Here is a 19,693-nt window from a genome sequence, read left to right as displayed (position 1 = left end):
TAATTGAGTATTATAAAAAGTACTACAGCTTCGTATTGGAGGACAACGTGCATTGTTCGAAAATATACAGTTCGATGACTAATATTCAAATTTAAAATTTTATTCTGAACCAATACCGGAAAACAATTGTATTTATTCATTTTAAAACATGTCAAAGCGATATCAAGTGTCCATCATATAGCACAAAGATATAGGCATTCCATTGACTTCATTTCAACACTTATATAATAGAGCTTCCACAGCGTCAACTTCTATCCATAAAAACAATGGTGCTGATTATTTTAATCAATTGACTCATCGCTTATATCATTAAATTTGAAGTATTTACCCAAAATCTGTCTATATCTCACAATTTTGTTTGACGTTTATGAAATGTTTTTAATGTACTTCTGATATTTTTACCATTACCATTTTTACGAACAATCACGAATCCTCACCGAATTGTTGTTAATGTTACCGTTAATTCCCATTATCATTACTATTCCTTTTTTTAAATATCTTTGTTTATATGTGAATGTTGTTTATATAGTTATACATTTAAAACAAGATAACATAAATTCTTTAACTAAAATTTACGCCCATTTTGAACTTTATAACAAAACTTTTTTATTTACACAACTTGTCAATTAAGATATTATCGAACGTATTTTGCTCGCTGTTATTTATTGTTTTATACAAGGGGCCTCTACAGTTTCGAAGGCTAATTAATGTCACTAAGTGATAGCTACTTGAGTTCTAATAGTTCAAGTGTGTAACGTAAACTCTATGTCCAAAAAAGTCAAAACAAAAATTTTGTTTTCTCCGCACTTTAGCGTACGCTGAACGTGAACATGCTCTGAACGTAAACATATATTTTTAATGTCGTTTACACATACAATGTCACAATGTTAAAGAGAAAATATCATTCAACACAAAAAGACTTTGCTATATCGCTTGTTGACTTATATAAAAAAAGGCAAAACAAAATTTTTGCTTTCCCCGTATTTTATCGCACACTGAACGTAAACCTACACTTTTAATGTCGTGTACACATACAGTGTCACAATGTTGAAGAGAAAATATAATTCAACATAAAAAAAATTGGCTATATCACTTGTATATCACATCATTAAAATCCACTATATTATTTGAAAAATTGATATAGATTAAGCAGAAATTGAATAAAAAATACTTTATTGCAATAAAGCGAGTACATTTACCCCACTCTCATCTAACATATATTCAGACAAATCGATTTGTTCGAATCAACAGACACTATTAACACTAAAAAAATATTAATATATAAAAATATATATTAGTTTTATTCCAAGTTAGGTATGAATAATGCTGATACACTACAACATTCTATTGTATACTATGCTTATCTATAATACCACTGTTTCAAAATGCAATCCAATGTATAAAATTACCTTTTGGTTTGTAAATAAAAAATTAATGATCAATCGTAAGCACTTATAAAATGACAAAAAATAGTCATTTTTCATTTCTTTTATAACGTAACAAAGATGCTTATGCTATTCAAAAGTGCCATTTATCCGCATTAATCTTAAAATTGTTCCTACGTCGTTACTCCTAATCTGAATTAAATTAAAATTAAATTGGCTCACACAAAGAATTTGACTTGTTCAGATCTTTGATTTGAATATAAACTTTTCTACTTCAAATTTTATGCTGCCTGTTACACAACCATATTGACCTCTAAAACTAAATGTCTATAATTCAGATATAAATATGGGCAAGTTAACTAAAATTCGGCAGAACTGTGACAATTGGCTCACATGAATGGTACCACAAATTGCGACGTACCAAAGAGTACTGGTTAAAATTTCTTTGAAATTGCAGAAACGTTGATAGATTTCATCACATCGTTGTGAATAACTATAATCTCTTAATCGATATAAAGAAGTTTTAAATTGTCCGTAAAGCGTTGTAATTGCCCATTATAGATGAGTCACTGAATTTCTAAAATGAGAGAAATTTTAATTAAAGCCTCGTAATAATTTTTGTCTGTACTTTGAAATATTAATTCATTTCAAGAGCCTGGTTCTTATAGACATTTCGAAAATAACCTTTGTTGATTATTACGAGAAAGAATCTGTTAATAATCTCCCAACAATAACCGTTTTGAGGTTGAAATTATAAGTCATTAAAATTTTGTAAGTGTTTCAACTCGTACAAGTGACGGATAAATGAAAAAAAACGAAAATGTTTATTGCCACTTTTAATTGGTCAAAATACTAATTACACAATAAGGCCAACTTTTAACGTCATATAGACTCTAATACTATTAATTATCCGTATAGGCTATTCATTTTCAGCGTCAAATGTACTTTCAATTATAACCATATCCATGATCGTTTATTTTGCCGCAGTTCAAACGTTTTCGTCAAAATGGCGAAATTATTATTTAGTAAAGGTAAAAGTCAGACAAAACGTGTCATGTGAAAACAGAATAATACACAAATAGCTCATTGTGGTTCATCATCTCTAACAAATGCGTCAAGAAAAACCTCACAGAGGTATAAAACGAAACATCGTCATCGAATAATGCCAAGTGGTCTATTTAATATATATCACTGTTACACATCGAAAACCCAACTAAATTGTTTATAATCTGCTTGTCATTGTTACAACGTCATGTACATTCTTTACTGTATTCAACAGATACATCTCATCTACGTTTTCAAAAGATTTGAGTTTATTTTTAGACACAACTTTCTGTGAAGATCACGAAATAATTTTTCCCATGGTTTTCTCAATAAAATTACTCCAATCGTAGCTTTTTAGCAAACAGCAACACTCTGTGTAAAAAATGTGGGGCCAAGACTATCCATGCGAAAAAATGTAAACTGTAAAAACAATTCCTTTTTAAGGGATACTTCCATATTTAACTACTGAAAATCTTCGAAAAGAAATTTTTGTCAAAATTTTGGGAAAATGATGGATTTTAAGATTTCTTCTTTATACTGTATTCTCTTTCGCTTTTCGTGAACTGAATATTACTTTATGATAGTAACGAAACCGCGCAAAACGACAATTGTTACATGAACGTCAACTTGTGCACTAAATAGTACTTCACTAATCTTCAATTTCTTCAAAAGTTTCCTCTACTAAAAATATCAGATTTTTGTGAATCATGCCATTTTTATTTAAAAATTATTAAATTTTCATAAATTTTTTCAAACAATAATCATAATTAGGCGGAAAGTAACAAATTGTAAAACATATTTTATGAAAATGAGAACTTATGAAATTCTATGCATTATCACTTTTATATTATAAATGCGACCAGTGATGTGGCATAGAAATTTAATGATAGTCTAACTTCAATATAGAAAGAAATCAAAAGAAAATGGCGCAGGATAGAATTATCGAACTGAATTCAAATTTATTAACCCACAAGAAAATAAGAGGATTTCGCGGGAACTTATTTTCAAAGCCACTACTTTTAAACTTTTGCTGTCTGTTGCCTCTCTATTCTACTAAATACTGTAATCAAATTTATATTTTATTTTTGAACATACTTATCTCTGTGTCCAAAACATATTCTTTTTTTTCTTTTGCATTTCTACTAACAAATTTACATGAGCTTTAGAATTGTATTCAAACTGACGAACTGATCGACATAAATTTATTCCATTCGACAAACCATAATAAACTGATGCGCTAAGGATTTCAATCATAAAGAGATTAAATGGATTTCGGATTAATTAAAAGGTATTTCTCCCTACATTTAGTTATTGCATGATAAAAGAATGCAGTTTGATATAACGGATTGCCTCATTTTTTTCTGAGAATTTATAAATAATACTTTTCACCCCATGAAGCTTGCTATAATCAGTTTTTGGCAATGCTCTGACGTAGTTTTCGTCTCAATAGTTTCCCACTGGGAGTTTTTTCAATGTTGTCACGAAATTCAATGCCACCATGCAGGTGCTTGTACTTTGTCAATTTACCTTTAAAAATACGTAAATAAAAAATCATTTTTATTACCGTCCACGATAGACGAAAAAAGTTAAAGAACTGCGAATAAAAAAAGTTCCCATTTAATGCTCAAATGTCTGATATTTGTTACAAACTCGATTACTCTAGAATAGATACTAGTATTGTTTTGTGAAGAATTGTTGGCGAAAAGATACTTTTCAAATCTGAATTACTATCATTGCCAATCTATAGCATGGTTGCCGTAATATATAGTAATCAAATTTAAATCACAAATGTAAAGAGCAAAAATGCGGAATCGCAAAGGCTCTCACCAGCTACATATTCGTGGATCTCCTCTTTTGTTAAACTCGGATCTTTTGGAACAACAAATGCTTTTGCAAGTTCTCCTGCCTCTTGGTCCGGAACTCCAATAACGACTGCTTCGAAAATTTTAGGATGGGCAACTAGTGTCGCTTCTAATTCAGCAGGGGCAACCTGTATACAAAATGAAATTTACATTTTTTGCCAACAATGTCAGTTTGAAAACAAATTTTTTGTAAAAGAATTTCAGTTGACGAATGGCTTTTAGATGCCCGATTTTTATAAATTGAAAGCTGAATTTATTATATTTTATCTGTTATATATAATATACATGTTTCACCTGAAATCCTTTATATTTGATCAGTTCTTTAATGCGATCAATAATATAAATCAATTCATTGTCATCATAGTACCCGACATCCCCAGTATGAAGCCATCCATCCGCATCAATTGTATCAGCAGTTGATGATGGGTTCTTGAAATATCCTTTCATGACCTAAACGTCGAATTGTAGAATTACACAATCCTAATTAATTTGAGGGTTTACCATAGAAATTTTCTTAAACGAATTTTCAATAGTGCATCGGTGTTTAATAAAATTATCTGAGTTGGTCAGACGATCCAAATTTCAATATTTGTCGGGATGATAAAAATGTTTGCTTATTTTTATTTATAGGGCACTAAAGTCTCAAGTGCTCAGGGCCTCTAAAAGACATGATCCGGCCCTGCTTATTATAGACAAAAAGTCAGTATTCAAAAAGTCGGTAAAGATGTCACTATTTTGACATGTGAATGGTTAATATAATAGTTTGCTTACAGTCGTCTCATAAGTACGGATAATTGATATAAATCAAATTGCAAAATTCGTTTTAATAAGTTGAGATGTAACAATACAATGTTATTATTTCTAGGTAATGACAATTTTGGTAATTTGATCAATATAACTATGTATGAGGCACTTTGTGCGCTAATGTTACTGATATTTAAATGGTTTCAGTAACAATAAACTGCAATTGCCAAACAAATTGTTTGTAAACATACGAAAATTCCAAAAATTATCTCAGAAAAATGTTTTTTAAACTTTACAATGGTATTAATAGTACAATAATTACTGTCCACGTCGTCAACGTCAATACCATAAAATACTGAAATGAAAAAAATCAAATAAAAAAAGAATTAAATCCGAATTAAACTCATCGTACAAAGAAAACGTTAAAATAAAAATGCATAATTATTACAGATGAAGTGTATGTCATCATTCCTAATTTTAATGCAAGTTTTCGAGCAAATAGCCGCTGAATAGACTCAGATTTTAGACATACCTGAGGCCCTTTCACGCACAGTTCCCCATGTTCATTTTGTCCAAGTTCTTTTCCAGTAATAACGTCGATTACCTGTAAGTGATGTTTTATATGATTTAATAAAAATTCCATCTCGTAACATACACAACAAAGTGTTTTAAAAAAGCTATTTAATTATTTTTTTCATGAAAGAGCAACATAGCTTTGATAAAAGGCAATAATTTAAGATTTGAATTTATCAATTTGTTCTAATCCTAGAATTGATTACCTCATTCACGTAGTGAAAGTCCATTTATTTATTAATATTATAGTGAAGTGTGGTAAAAACTTTATATAATTAGTCACATGACCACTTTTTGTTTCCAATGTACACACACCACGATACGCCCTTCTTGAAGCAATTTGAAAAACTAAATTGAAGATAAAGTCATCGAAGAGCCCAAAAAAAGTTCATCGAAAAGAACAATAAAATTGTAGATGAATTTTAAAGGTAGGATGTGAAAACAATCGATCTATCGACAAATGATAAAAGTGATATTTATCCAAGAAATAACAACAACAACCAATAAATAATATACTTTGAGTTGCGTGTTAGCACACACGATTCCAACTGAATTCACCGGGCTATAAGATGCATGAGTCATCACAACTGGTACAGCCTCCGTCAGACCCCAACCTGTTATGAAAGATCAAGTTGGTATGCGCATAATACTCATTGCAGTCGAAAGTAAAATATTAAACACAATGGAAACTTCAGAATATATATATTAGCATTCAATATATTATCGCTAATCCTCCGTTTTGTTGAGTTGTCATTCAAACAATTCCAACTTCATATTTAAAAAGAAAGTGTGCGGAATATGAAAACAAATAATGAAACAATCCTCTAATATATGAAAACCAAAGCTAAATTGTAACTTGGTATAGCAAACGTTTTCAAATTAGCAAAATTAACAACAGCAACAAAAAAGAGACTAGTAATAATTTGATGACAATACGTAAAAGATAAAGTGATTGCACACTGAACAAAGAGAAAGTTTTTGTCCCAACTGCTTCAGCATAAGGTACAATAAATTAACCCGTAGTTCAGAACCTATGTCAAGTGCGAGCTCACTCTCATACTTTTAGTTGCATGTGATGATTGACTTACAGAGCAAATGTCACATTCTTTACCAAACATTATTTACAATAAATAATCAAAAAACAATTACATCCACTTTGATATTGTTAAATATACTTATTCTATTGATCTCGTAAAGCTTTCATCAGCTTTATGAAGGTATATATTTGGTACTCCCGAAGTATGTGAACCAAGATGGCGGACACCGGATTGTAGTATGTGTAGCAGGTTAGGGTTAGGCCATAATTTCAGGTACAAATAGTACGAGAGTCTCTTGGTTACTCCCCAAACTCGCAATAGAACTAAAATAAGAAAAATTGGAATAAAATTATGTCCTAACCCTAACCTGGTACACATACTACATTCCCGTGTCCGCCATCTTGGTTCACATACTACAGAAATACCATATATTTACCCTGGCTAAGATTGCAGTTCAATTTTTTCTTAGCCGATTCGCCCACGTCCATTGGCAATGGAGCAGCACCACAACCAACGTTTCGCAAAGATGACAAATCATATTTGCTTATGAGAGAAGATTTCACTATCTTCATGAGCATAGGAGGAACGCTCATAAACGATGTTACCTGTAACATAAAATTAATTAATCTAGTCCACTGGTTCTCAACCAGTGGGCCATGGCCCATTGCTGGGCCACAGTAATATTTTGAGGTGGGCCACAGAACTATTAAAAATTGCTAGTTTTATTTATGTCACAATAGATTGTAGCAGCAATCAACGACGCTGTTTTCTGCTACTGAGAGGTAATTCCCAGTTTATTTATAAACGTTTCGAGTGTTCATTTTTGCAGAAAGATCTTGATTTTTCTTGTAATTTTCCCCTTACAATAAAAGGTTGATGGGCCACAATAATTGTTGGGCTACAAAAATGGGCCACAAAAGAAAAAAGATTGAGAACCACTGATCTAGTCATTCAAACACATTCAGGGTCGGTATACGAATGGTACAAGTGTTGGTGTTCATTAGAGGAAGCCAGACCGTACCCATTTTGATTAGCCTTTCAAATGCACATTCAAAATTTAAAAAAGAAAATAATTAAATTCAGTTGAAGACATATGGTTTTATCAGGCACTCAAATATTTGTTTATCAAAACATATGATGCTGACTGATCAACAGTTATCTGCACAAATATAATATAAAGGCATCATATATTTTAGATTACCTTGTATTTTTCTATATTAGCCAAGAATTTTTCAACATCAAATCGAACGTCCAGCAGATGCTTTTGGCCCTGATCTAAGGCTTTAAATGTTATCAGCAATCCAGTCATGTGAAATATTGGTAAAACGGTATAGATGCAATCCAGACTAAGTCCTGTTTTAACCCTGTTATAGAGATGATTAACGAATGAATACCGTGGATGAATGAATATTCTTCATTTATTTTTAGTAATTAATAATTTTTGTATGACATTGTCTTTTTGTATGAAGTTGTGCAGCCTTTCACTTTTATATCAATTTTCATACAAATGGGTCTGATAAATCATCACAGATGTAGATTCGATTATTCCCGAATTGTTGCAATATGGTTGAGCGGATAATGTTGTGATAATGTGAAAATGTTTTTAAAATATAGAAGAAATATATCTTACTTAAAGATGACAAGGCTGGAAACGAAATTTCGATGGGTCAACATAACTCCTTTTGGTAACCCAGTTGTGCCACTAGAGTATGGCAAAAACAATATATCTTCTCGCGGATCGATCTGGATGTCAGTTGGAAAATCTGTTGAAAAAAAAAATATTATTTAATTTTAATGAATCTTTCGAAAATAATTTTGTAATTTTGTTTCAGAAACTTGGAAGAAGCCTTACAATTTTTTTCAAATATCCATATTTTAGTATGTGTCGAAGTTTAAAATTGGATCTTTTGCTTGCGGTTTCACATGATGGGAGTCAGTTTGTAGTTCATTATTATCTTAGCTTTAGAAAAGGAAAGCGCTCTAATTGTAATAGGATATTACTATTTTATGATATGTTACAATAAAATATACTTTTTGGGTTTTCAAACGACTTCAAATAAATAAATTTCAACATCAACTCGGAGTTAGGAAAAATCATGTTAATGTATTTGTCACATTTGCATATTTCAGCTTGGAATAAAAATAACAATTTGAATAAATATAAGATTGATGTAAGGAAGATTACCACTAACTGAATTATTGTGATTGTGTTACAAAGGAATGTAGCAATTTACCTTTTCCATCTTCATTCTTGACAAGATCTTCATAAGTTTCTGCCCCATCGAGTTTGCCCAAGTTGCATATTTTCTGCAAGAGGAAGAGTTCAAAATATTCTCATTAAACGTAATTTTCATTGTGAAAAGAGCCTTTTAGGATTCGTAAAGTAAGTTGTATGGTCATAGATAAAGCAAAACAAGGATGATATCTCAGGAAAACTCAACAATTTAAAAGAAGACTGAGTTTCATAATTTCTTGCCAAAAGCGTTATTGAAATTGCTAACGTGTTTGACCTTGAATGACGACGAACATGCAAAACAATCAGGAAGCAATCACTTCGTCAACGCTATATTAGCCATGAAAGATCTGACCTTCATGGCATCATTCGGTCGAACACTACCTGAATTGATGATATCGTCGAGGAAATGTTTTTAACTTTTTGGTACGAACTTGTTACAGTGAAGACTAGTTTAGGCTGAGAATCACTCAACTGATGTCGTAATTCATCTAAAAATATGATTTAATTTCATTAAAATATATTTTATTGATAAATGAATATTTTGATTATATCTTACTTGAAAATACAACTTAGTGATAATTAGATTTGGGGAAAAATCGAATTTGAATATATGTAATACTCTTATCTTTATTATCATTTTTTTACAGCAGAGGGATGCAACATACGGCCCGCGGGCCACTGTCCGGCCAGCCGAAGCTATTTACGTGAAAAATTCTATAACTTTACTTTATTATTTTTGGATTCAACTCATGTTTACCTTCAGTGTAAAATGGATTGCAAGTGGTAATTGTGGCGCCACAAGCCGCAGCTGCCAAAATTACGATGATATATTCCGGACTGTTCCAGGCCGAAGTTGCCACCATATCACCTTTCCTTACTCCATGCTTATACAACGCACTTGCACACTTCAACACTTCGATTTCAATGTCTTTAAATGTTAGTTTTCGTCCTGTGCCCGCCTCGATCTACAAAAAAGTATTGTTACGCTTTATTTTGAAATACCACACTGGTGGCCTAATACATTTTATGGGAATAAGAGAGAAAATTGACGTTAATAATTATAGTAGATCCGAATGTGTGAGTAGCTAGCATTCACCACTGTCACCTCAGAACCGCTTATAGTTAGAAGTGAACAATGTCAGCAGTCAGCACTATACCTAAGTGAAGAAAAATTGACTCTCAACTCGCTATTTCGACGAATCTCGGCAATCAAGAAACGGCAAATGAAATTGGACGCTATCAATTTAAATCTTGCTCGAATTCGTAGGTGCATTGAAGTTCTACTTATCCAAATATATCTCTGAATATTACTTACAATTGCGACTCTATTTCCATAGCGACGCAAAGATTTGAAAATGTAATCAGAAAAAGAAATATCGGGAATTACGACTTCGGAATATCGACTTTCTATCGGCATCGTGCTTTCAACACTCTTCTTTCTTTTCCACATAGAATCAGACTATTCCTGTTTATAATTATTTCAGAAAACCAGCTACACTGCTAGTTTTAATATTCAGTTTTATTAAGATAGTTTAGTAATTCAAAATGAAGCTTCTGGTAGCTCAGATCGTATAAACTCTAGACAAACATGGCAGGTTGACAGTGGACCTAATCTAGCATTGGTCGGTGCTAGCCGTAGCAAATATTAAGTCTCGTTCTCTCAGTTCTATATAGATGTTCCTCATTTTACTGATCATATTCAGTAGTGTATGCCGGGTAAATTATTAACGAATTGTTGAATTGCATCTGACATCAGTATCAAACTGCATTAACTGTTGGTAAACCTTTGATAGCTCATTGTAAATATGTACATTGCCGGAATTTTTGAATGGTATTTAGCTTCATAGCTGCTATATATCTCGACCCGACTTACATGGCAAAACAGGCGAAAATTTGTCTCTGATTTACCTATTTGCATTGCAGAAATATGTGCTCATTAAAATGAAATAAATCAAAATGAACTTTTGGAGCCTATTTTGGAGCCTAAGTACTTTTATTGGAATATATTATTGATTCTTGCGTATGCAATATTTTAACAATTTTGAAATCTTTGTAAGCGACTAAAAATTCATTTTCTTGTCTGTGTGTGTAAACTACTATCTTTTAAGTTTATATACACCTTATTACTTTTGATTTTTCATACTTCTCAAGGCAGAAGACATTATATATACATTCACTCTATTATCCAAAGCTTTTTATTACCTTATGTAGTTTTAGATAGACTGTTACCAGGATGCGTCAATGGAAAGGAAACGCGATCATGGCAGCAAGAAAAAACTGCGTATTTAGTATTTATTCTTCGACTGCGTTCCATTCATGCGTATTGTATTTCATGCTTGTCATACGGAAACATTGAAAGATACATAAACAATCATACACCCACTCAGTTCAAAATTATAATTTCGTGCTCTGATACATACGTTAACGGCATGCACTTGCATTTACTTTATCTACGAATACCTATAATTAGCCAACATTTGCTGACTGGATTGAATATTCTTGTATGCAGGTTAATGAGATTGGTTTGTGCAAAAAGAAGCTTTCAGCGATGACTTGCTTCTAGGGCCCTAGGCGGCCATCCATGGCATATGTGTGAAGTTGATATGGGATCAATACAGCTTATGATGGGCCTTTGGTCATTTTACATACCAATAAGTCAATGATTAATTTATTTGCCTATGAAAGCCGTTAACGGTTTATCGAACATACTCCTGCCATCCGTGTAGCGACTGTGCGGTTATTTCAGGTTGTATTTACATTCCAGAACCTTATAGTTTAGCTGCGTCGGTAGGTAAAGTGCATCATGATAAGTTCTAATCAATAGTTTAATATGACACGCACAGTCATTTTGCAATGCGGGACAATTGGCTCTTAACCTATAACGTTTTGAGTCAGAATTGAGAGTTAAACAGGATTCATGAGCGGACTTATACGTATATTATACCTCAAGACATCGCCATGGTTATTCTAGATATCCATTCATAGCAGCGGGATTTTGACGTTCTATCTGTGATGTATGTATTGTAATGAAGTCATCCATTATCAACATTCACTTTATATATACCTGGTTCACGAAATTGCAGTGCGCATTCAGATTTGAAAGGCAGAGAGTGTAGTTAGATTTACATAATTATATCGGAAGAATATTACATCTTGTGTAACGTATTTTACGTTACTCGTGATCACATACAATATCTCAAAGTCAGATTCAAGTTTCGAGCATGCGTCAATAACAGACATAGTCAAAAATATTTAAGAATTACATACGGAAGGAACATTTTCGTGTCACACAAGTGCTTTAAACAGCTGTTATTAGTTCAAACAACAAGCTAATTTCCTAATTCAATTTTCAAGGCGATAGAAACGAAGTCTTGATACCAAAATGCCGCTCATAAGCAGATTTCCTGAAGTTGTGATTCCTCAAGTTTCTCTAACGGATTACATCTTCAAATCGCTTTATCAACATTACAACAGAATAGCTATCGTGAGTATATATATGTATAACTTTTATTCAACCTTACAGTATATTATAAGGTTACAGAAATGCTGTGTATTTGTGTTCACATTTATACCAGAGTGCGTTGGGCAAAGAAAATGTGGCTCAAACAGAGACGCTCAGCCCCGATTCGATTTTGTTGTTTAAGACATATGCCCAAAACTAGTAAAAAATTGATGTCAATATTCTGTTTAAATGGTGATCTAATCTTTTTTTAAATGTTTGGTGACTCAATTCGAGGGAGAGTCCGAAAGTTCAAAAAAGTTTCACTCGACTCACGATTCATTGTGAAATTTATAGAAAAATAAAGGAGATTACTAAGAAAACGGGAATTAGTATGAAACGTATGTCTTATTTATTGGTTAATGTACGTTCTAAATATGGGATTACAGAAGAAATTCTAGACCTTACTTCGCATTGGTTAAACATACAAACACCGCTTCCATCATTTTATCTACTTGACTAAGTATTAGGATATGATCAATATATTAATCGAAAATGTGCAAGAATTTTGTTTATATATTTTGACAGGTTGATGCACCCACTGCCCGTGAAATCACCTTTGGAGAAATTGCAAATACGACTGTAAAATGTGCAAGTGCATTAGCTAGACGTGGATTGAAAAAGGGTGATATTGTAGCAACATGCGCTTCCAACAGTCCGGAATACGTCATTGTTCTTTTAGCTGCCGCTGCGTGTGGTGCAACAATCACTACGTGCAATCCAATGTATACAGAACGTAAGATTGATAAATTTTCCGTGACAAATATTTTGTATATGAAATCAGGATGAACCTGAAGTAACAATAGTTTTACAAATAACTAACATCTTAGCACCAACTCATAATGTTAGAACTCAGAAAAAAATGGCACCAGTAGGCGCCTTCATCACTGTTAACTAAGACTACATTAGTGATATTGCGCTTCCGCTAAATTCACTCGTTGTTATGTTTTTTTTTTTAATATTTTTGCTTACAGATGAAATAAAACATCAGTTTCAGCATTCTGAGCCAAAAATGGCATTTGTTATTCCCGGGGCATATGAAAGTGTGAAAAATGTCGCGGCGGTTGTACCGTCATTGGAGGTAATAATTACAATACAGAAATTGAACATAGTTATGGTATAGACTAGATTCATACCATTAGGCGTAGTCACCTGACCCACTATGGTGACCAGTAGAACCAAGCTCTACACTCTACAGTGATACATAATCCACACTCGTTTCGGGTTCTCGGTTATATTATTACATCAATAACGAAGGCGAGCGCTCCCGTTGTATGTGCACCAAGATGGCGGACACCGTACGAACGTAGTATGTGTACCATGTTAGGACATAATTTTATCCTAATTTTCCCTATTTTGGTTTTATTACGAGTTCGGGGACTATCCCAGTGACTCCCGTAGTATTTGTACCTTAAATTATGGCCTAACGCTAACCTGATACACATACTACGTTCTGGTGTCCGTCATGTTGGTTCACATACTACACGAGCACCAAAAGATGATCTTGACATCACAATAAATGAAATATCAAAAAGAATAAAATCTAATTTTTAAAATCTCCACTCATTGTCAAATGTTTTTAAAGTGCATAAAAAAGTGCTTAATAAAAATGCTTCCATTCAAGCGGTTTACTTAAAAAAATTAACTGTATTTTCGTATAGAAAATTTACACCATTGGAAAGATTGCCGGAGTTGAGAGTTTTGATGATCTCATAAGTAATGATAATGGAAGTGGTAAGTCACAAATTCGCTTGTGTTCTTTAATGTTAACTAAGTGTTTGCAATACGTCGAAATCTTACAAGGTCTAAAACAGAGGTTCCCAAACCAGGGGTCGCGACCCCAAATTGGGTCGGAGTGATAAGTAGGTGGGGTCGCAAACAGGTCATGGGGTCGGTGGGGTCGCTGAGGTATGGTGGAGGATGAATGTACAAAACATCTAAGATTTGATAAATCATGTTAAATTTAGCAGCTTGTACCATGGCGTACTGTAAAACAGGCTCATAGGCATTGCTCTATGCTGATGCTATAGAAAATGTAGGTGCTTATTGCGACATCACTGTTTGGTTTCAGCTTATTTTACTTAATATCACCACATGACCAAACTCAAAAGTCCAGTGAAGGAAGCTTCAGAAGTTTCATTATTGAAAATATATATATTGACCTGGGGTCGCACTGGACACTTGAAAGTTGTCTTTGGGGTCGTTCTAAAAAAAGCTTGGGAACCCCTGGTCTAGAAGTTACATTGAAATATGGCATATTATGCAGGAGAGTAAGTACAATTTTCTGCAGTTTTCCGTGAGTGAGACATAAATGTAAGATAATTTGAACTGGTATGAATAAATAGCTATTAAAATTTAGTAAGCATTTATATCCTTCTTTATTGCAATTTTAGCTTTGCTTTCTTATTTACTTTTCTGAATTGTTTCGTTTCAGCTTTTCCAAGGAATGTTCAAATAGATCCATGTGAAGATATTTTGTTTCTTCCATATTCAAGCGGAACAACTGGGTTACCAAAAGGTGTGATGTTGACTCATCACAACTTTATATCATGCATAACAATGTGCAAGTAAGGATATAATCATACAACCATATTACGAATTAGCACGTTACGACTCACGTATTTTTATTTAATCTTATCGACAAGGCAAATTTTTACATCATTAAATCGAATGGATGGATTAATTCAAAACTTTGTTATCAAGACGGTTTTTTTTGCTAACGTTTCTTCAATTTTGTCATATTCTCATTGTATATTTATAACTAACTTCGTTTTTATCCGGTTGTAATGATTTCATGTGTTGTGTTAATTTACCATACTATTGATTACCGTTAATAAATTTCAGCCAGTAACGAGCAAATATAAAAAACAAATGCATTTAACATGTTGTCAAAATATTCACAATCTTTTTATGTTCTAGGATAAATCCAGGATTTAATTCCGACAGTATATATTCTGTTCTCCCATTGTTTCATATTTATGGATTGTTGGTAGCTTTCGTTGCTTTGGATCAAGGATTAAAACATGTTCTCGATGTCAGATTCAATCTAGAAAATTGGTTCCAGTGTATTGAGAAATACAAGGTAATTCATTAGTGTAAGAAAATAAAATCTCCTAGTCCAAATTCGATGGCATAATATGCTAATTTTTTGTGGTCAGAGGATTAAATAATATAATGATATATTTACGGATATAAGTATATTTATTTTCAAATTCATTTTTCAAACTGAGACAAATTTGATTTGTGTGAGCCAGAATTATAGTAACAGATATAATAATTAAACAACTCACAGATGTATATGGACACAAGTGATAAATTTGTGTGGGGTGAAATTGCTTCTAAATGCAGAATTTGGGGTAAAAAGATGAGCCTTGGGGATCAGAGTGCATATGGGAACATATTGTTCTTGGGTAAATTTCCCTTTTAATTTAAAAAATCAAAAGCCCTGGCGATTTTGACCTGCAACAACAATGCAAACAACCAACCAACCAATTTAAACATAAGGTATAGCTTTTAAATAAGTGAAAAGTAACTTTTTTCATCACCTGCGGTGTTTGCTTAAACGTCGGTTTGTTCTGCAATGTGTCAAATATTCATCTATAGAAGTAAAGTATCTATAGGATAGGAATAAAACTCATTATTTTTGCAGGTGACACGATTCTCCAGCGTTCCTCCAATGCTACTTGCAATTGCAAAATCTCCTTTGTTAGAAAAATACGATCTTTCTTCTCTGTTAACAATATCAAGCGGGGCTGCGCCTTTACCCCGAGAAGTCGCATCAATATTGGCTTCAAAGCTAAATTGCCCGGTTTCACAAGGTAACGCTTATTGTTTATGCTGTGCTATATCCAACACAATGATGTATATTTTTTAACACTACGGCTGATGCAAACAATACAATTTATTTAAATATTTAAACTGATATTTTACCGCCCTTGCTTAGGATATTATACCAAATGGAAGAACAAATAATATAAATATATTACTTGCGTCTCAGTGGGCCTATATTTTAATCTTTGATGATATTTGACTAAACTTATATATACACTTGACAGGCTGGGGATTGACTGAGTGTGTTCCTATTACAATGGCGAATTTGCAAATAACCCCATATAACTCTGTTGGCAGTGTATGTGCAAACACAAAAATTAAGGTAAATTTCTTCAACATACTTTAGTAAATATAGAATTACCAAGAGCCAAAAGAAACGAAAGTGATAATCAAGAAGCGTAAGCATAATCAATAGTATGAAAGAACAAAAAAAATATTACTATTCGTATCGGAATACCGCCGTCGAAAAGCAGCAACGTTTCAGTTTGCACGTTCTGATAAAAAGCACGTGTTTCATAACACCAATAATAAGATGGATGTTAAGCTATAAGACAAGTGGATATTTCATCACTCATGATTACTTATCGCTATAACAGTCAAACTGTAGGAGGTCAATAGTGTATTAGAAAGGATTAAGGAGATTCATAGTAAAGAAGCTTTCTCGTTGTTGCATAAATAAGTTGATGTGACTTAATACACCGATTTATAATTAATCTACTACGATGTAGCAGGAGAGATATTTTTTCTTGCAAATTATACGTTTCCCCAGTATTTTATTTTTCGTTTCGATTATTTGTGTGTTGAATTTTTTTAATACAATAATATCAGAGTCAATGCACAAATATTTGAGAATACCAAGTCCCGTCCGTGAACCACAGCATTCAAATTTATAACAGTTGACCTATATAATTCGTGGGATTTCTATAGGCAAGGACCACAACTTTTTAGCTTCGTTGGAACCTTTTTTGTTTCTATCCTCAGGTGATTGATATTGAAACTGGTGCGGAACTAGGAGCATATAAAAACGGAGAATTGTGTGTTAAAGGTCCTCAGGTATGAAAAATAATTTCTTTTCTACTAGTCATGCTCAAAAACATCCAAATTAAGCATTTTTTTTTCTTTCGACATTATTTTTAATGCGCTTACAACATATTGTAGATAATGAAAGGTTATTTCAAAAACCCAACTGCAACTACAAGGACAATCGATTCAGACGGATGGCTTCACACTGGAGATATTGGATATTATGACGACAATGAAATGATTTTTATTATTGATCGACTGAAAGAGTTGATAAAATATAAAGGATTCCAGGTAATTTGTTCACTTTGATAGTAAATAGGCGCAACTTACGTGTAGTGATATTAGATTGGATTGTGTGTATTTTTATTTTTATTTTACACGTTTTATCTATACATTAAAAGGTGGCCCCAGCTGAATTAGAGGAAGTTCTAGTTGCTCATCCTAAAATTGCTGATGCAGCAGTTGTTGGAATTCCAGATTTCCAAGCAGGAGAACTTGCAAAAGCATATGTTGTTCCAAAAGATCCGAGTTTAACAAAGGACGAGATCCACAAGTTTATCGCAGGTGAAGAGATAGAATAATATTTACTACAATATATTCAATAATACAATGTACGTCTATATTTCCACACTATACAGTTTTGGACGAACAAAGTTATAAGTGTAACTTTATTTGGGTCGTTAGAAATAAACAAAAGTAAAAACATGCAAAAAGAAAAGATGAATTGTGTAAGATCCAATGTAACAAAGCTTATAGGATAACATTATCTTCGCTGTTGCCAGCCAATATCGAAACAGTAGCGACCAATACTAATGTCTAATTGGAGCTTGTAATGCTTTATTCACAAAATTGCTAAACTAAAATACATGCTTTTCACATATCTTCATATGAATAATCATTTTGTTTTATTCCAAAGGCCAACTTTCAAAATATAAACATCTGTATGGCGGAATAGAATTTCGTGATTACATTGCGAAAAGTGCAACAGGGAAGATTCTACGTCGCGTTTTGCGAGAAGAAGCAAAAAAATCTAAATTATGATTTAGGTCTTACTCTACTATGCATATTAATATATAGTATTAATTTGAGAATGAATAATTTATATTTTTCCAATTTCGATGTTATTTCCGTTAACGATCCTTGTAATAATCGGCAGAAACTTACATGGCTTTAAAAGTTAGGCCTATTACGAATCAAGCGTGAACAAGAATTCCTGTTAAAATCTATTTCTTATATTATACCGATTCATTATATTGTATCATCTTACAACGCAATATATAAGTCTTTCAAGCATATCAATTTGACTCAGACTCAAGTAGCTGTTCTTGAAGGTGAAGTTTATGATTTTATAATAGATATTTATTGGCTGTAGTTGTATTCAGAAGGCAAGTGCAAAGTTTTACTACATCAGTGTTTCCAATCTTTTTTTTTAATTTTCATTACGATTACAACCTACGATTGCTCACTTGACTTTCTGTATTCATACAATATATATATAGGCTTATCATACGCCCCGGTTTGGCTGGGACTGTCTCGATTTTGATAAGCTGTCCCGTCGCCCCACCCGGTGGACGTAGATGTCCCGATCATGCTGCATGTCAGTCATATGTATTTTTTTATCCAGAATTAATACAAGTTTTTTCTTAACTGAAGCAGTCTATTAACCACTGATTTGCGAATTACGTCACTAAAGTAGTGAAAGAGAAGTAATGCCATAATTATTATACAATTGATGCGTCAATTTAACATCTAGCGTTAGCTGTACTTTCATCAAATTATCAAAATGCCGAATAGAAAGTTCAGGTTTTTGTTTCATATATATGGCAAACCTAAATATATGTAAATGATAAGAATTAGAGTGAATGTCCATTTATCACCCAACTGCATTTTAAGGTTCTGGTAATGAATTGATCAAAATGTGATGAGTGGTGGATAGGCCGGTGGTCAGATTAATTATAACTTTAGGCGGGATGGAAACACTAAGCAGCCCGCAACTTACCTAATGACAGCGAGAAATACAACTGGCCAAATCCAGAATTAAGTGCACCAGTGTTTGCTAATTTTGCACATGTGCCTTAGGAAATACACTGTCACGGCAAATTTCAGAAAATGTTCGAACGGGATTGTGAAACTGCACCGTGCATCTGCATACCACACAAAGAGTCATTCATTTCTGCCGAAGTTAAGTCAATGATTAATCTTACATATGCCGACAAACGGCATCAACCCTAAAAGCGGTCTGGTTGACAGTAAACATTAAAACTTTGTTCAGTTTAGACTTACAGCCTTGCTAGCAGTCATGTCATAGTGTCGAGCCAGCTTTATTGCAATAGAACAAATTAAATATGGACGTTGCAATTTTATTTAGGCTTATATTGTAAACCTCCTTTTCAAATCCAGCTGCTAAGTGAAATAACGATGATCACACAATAAAGAAGTCGCTGGTACGACTGATACGG

General features: G+C 32.9%; 3 protein-coding genes across 5 annotated transcripts; 1 reads left to right on the top strand and 2 right to left on the bottom strand.

The window, feature by feature from the left end:
- Window positions 1-3,248: 3,248 nt before the first annotated feature.
- Window positions 3,249-7,268, bottom strand: LOC144421089 (uncharacterized). The gene is made up of 6 exons (XM_078111310.1): window positions 7,082-7,268; window positions 6,125-6,222; window positions 5,568-5,639; window positions 4,586-4,741; window positions 4,257-4,419; window positions 3,249-3,956 (listed from the first exon to the last, which is right to left on the bottom strand). The coding sequence occupies exons 1-6, from the start codon at window positions 7,257-7,259 to the stop codon at window positions 3,838-3,840; spliced, it is 786 nt and encodes a 261-aa protein (XP_077967436.1). The 5' UTR covers window positions 7,260-7,268; the 3' UTR covers window positions 3,249-3,837.
- Window positions 7,269-7,747: 479 nt separating this feature from the next.
- Window positions 7,748-10,367, bottom strand: LOC120341793 (uncharacterized). Its single transcript, XM_078110512.1, has 7 exons — window positions 10,197-10,367; window positions 9,639-9,846; window positions 9,263-9,369; window positions 8,880-8,952; window positions 8,276-8,408; window positions 7,847-8,009; window positions 7,748-7,804 (listed from the first exon to the last, which is right to left on the bottom strand). Exons 1-7 carry the CDS (start codon window positions 10,329-10,331, stop codon window positions 7,748-7,750), a joined length of 876 nt encoding a protein of 291 aa, XP_077966638.1. The 5' UTR covers window positions 10,332-10,367.
- Window positions 10,368-11,743: 1,376 nt separating this feature from the next.
- Window positions 11,744-18,930, top strand: LOC120342497 (uncharacterized). Of its 3 annotated transcripts, none has more exons than XM_078110967.1 (13): window positions 11,744-11,895; window positions 12,236-12,365; window positions 12,909-13,116; window positions 13,355-13,461; window positions 14,042-14,114; window positions 14,815-14,947; window positions 15,300-15,462; window positions 16,030-16,198; window positions 16,436-16,533; window positions 17,193-17,264; window positions 17,370-17,525; window positions 17,636-17,798; window positions 18,151-18,930. In XM_078110967.1, exons 2-13 carry the CDS (start codon window positions 12,264-12,266, stop codon window positions 18,273-18,275), a joined length of 1,569 nt encoding a protein of 522 aa, XP_077967093.1. In that variant the 5' UTR covers window positions 11,744-11,895; window positions 12,236-12,263; the 3' UTR covers window positions 18,276-18,930. The 3 variants fall into 3 exon arrangements, with proteins under 3 accessions (XP_077967093.1, XP_077967092.1, XP_077967094.1); XM_078110966.1 differs by having other exon boundaries at window positions 11,749-11,993; XM_078110968.1 differs by having other exon boundaries at window positions 11,753-11,890.
- The last annotated feature ends 763 nt before the right edge of the window (window positions 18,931-19,693 follow it).

This window comes from Styela clava, chromosome 3 (genome assembly GCF_964204865.1).
Source record: "Styela clava chromosome 3, kaStyClav1.hap1.2, whole genome shotgun sequence".
Lineage (NCBI taxonomy): Eukaryota > Metazoa > Chordata > Ascidiacea > Stolidobranchia > Styelidae > Styela > Styela clava.
Note: the sequence above shows the minus strand (reverse complement) of the source record. Positions and strands in the feature narration are given on the sequence as shown.

Bases quoted from the DNA above. Each gene is read 5' to 3' on its own strand.
- LOC144421089 (XM_078111310.1), bottom strand. From the start codon at position 7,259: ATGTTACAGGTAACATCGTTTATGAGCGTTCCTCCTATGCTCATGAAG. The intron at 4,742-5,567 runs GTATGTCTAAAA...TTCGACGTTTAG, and splicing joins TGTGCGTGAAAGGGCCTCAG to GTCATGAAAGGATATTTCAA. The intron at 3,957-4,256 runs GTGAGAGCCTTT...GTATTTTTAAAG, and splicing joins GATCCACGAATATGTAGCTG to GTAAATTGACAAAGTACAAG.
- LOC120342497 (XM_078110967.1), top strand. From the start codon at position 12,264: ATGCCGCTCATAAGCAGATTTCCTGAAGTTGTGATTCCTCAAGTTTCT. The intron at 16,199-16,435 runs GTAACGCTTATT...TACACTTGACAG, and splicing joins AAATTGCCCGGTTTCACAAG to GCTGGGGATTGACTGAGTGT. The intron at 17,526-17,635 runs GTAATTTGTTCA...ATACATTAAAAG, and splicing joins TAAAATATAAAGGATTCCAG to GTGGCCCCAGCTGAATTAGA.
- LOC120341793 (XM_078110512.1), bottom strand. From the start codon at position 10,331: ATGTGGAAAAGAAAGAAGAGTGTTGAAAGCACGATGCCGATAGAAAGT. The intron at 9,847-10,196 runs GTAAGTAATATT...ACTTTTTTGTAG, and splicing joins ATGGAAATAGAGTCGCAATT to ATCGAGGCGGGCACAGGACG. The intron at 8,010-8,275 runs GTAAGATATATT...TCTCTATAACAG, and splicing joins TCCAGCCTTGTCATCTTTAA to GGTTAAAACAGGACTTAGTC.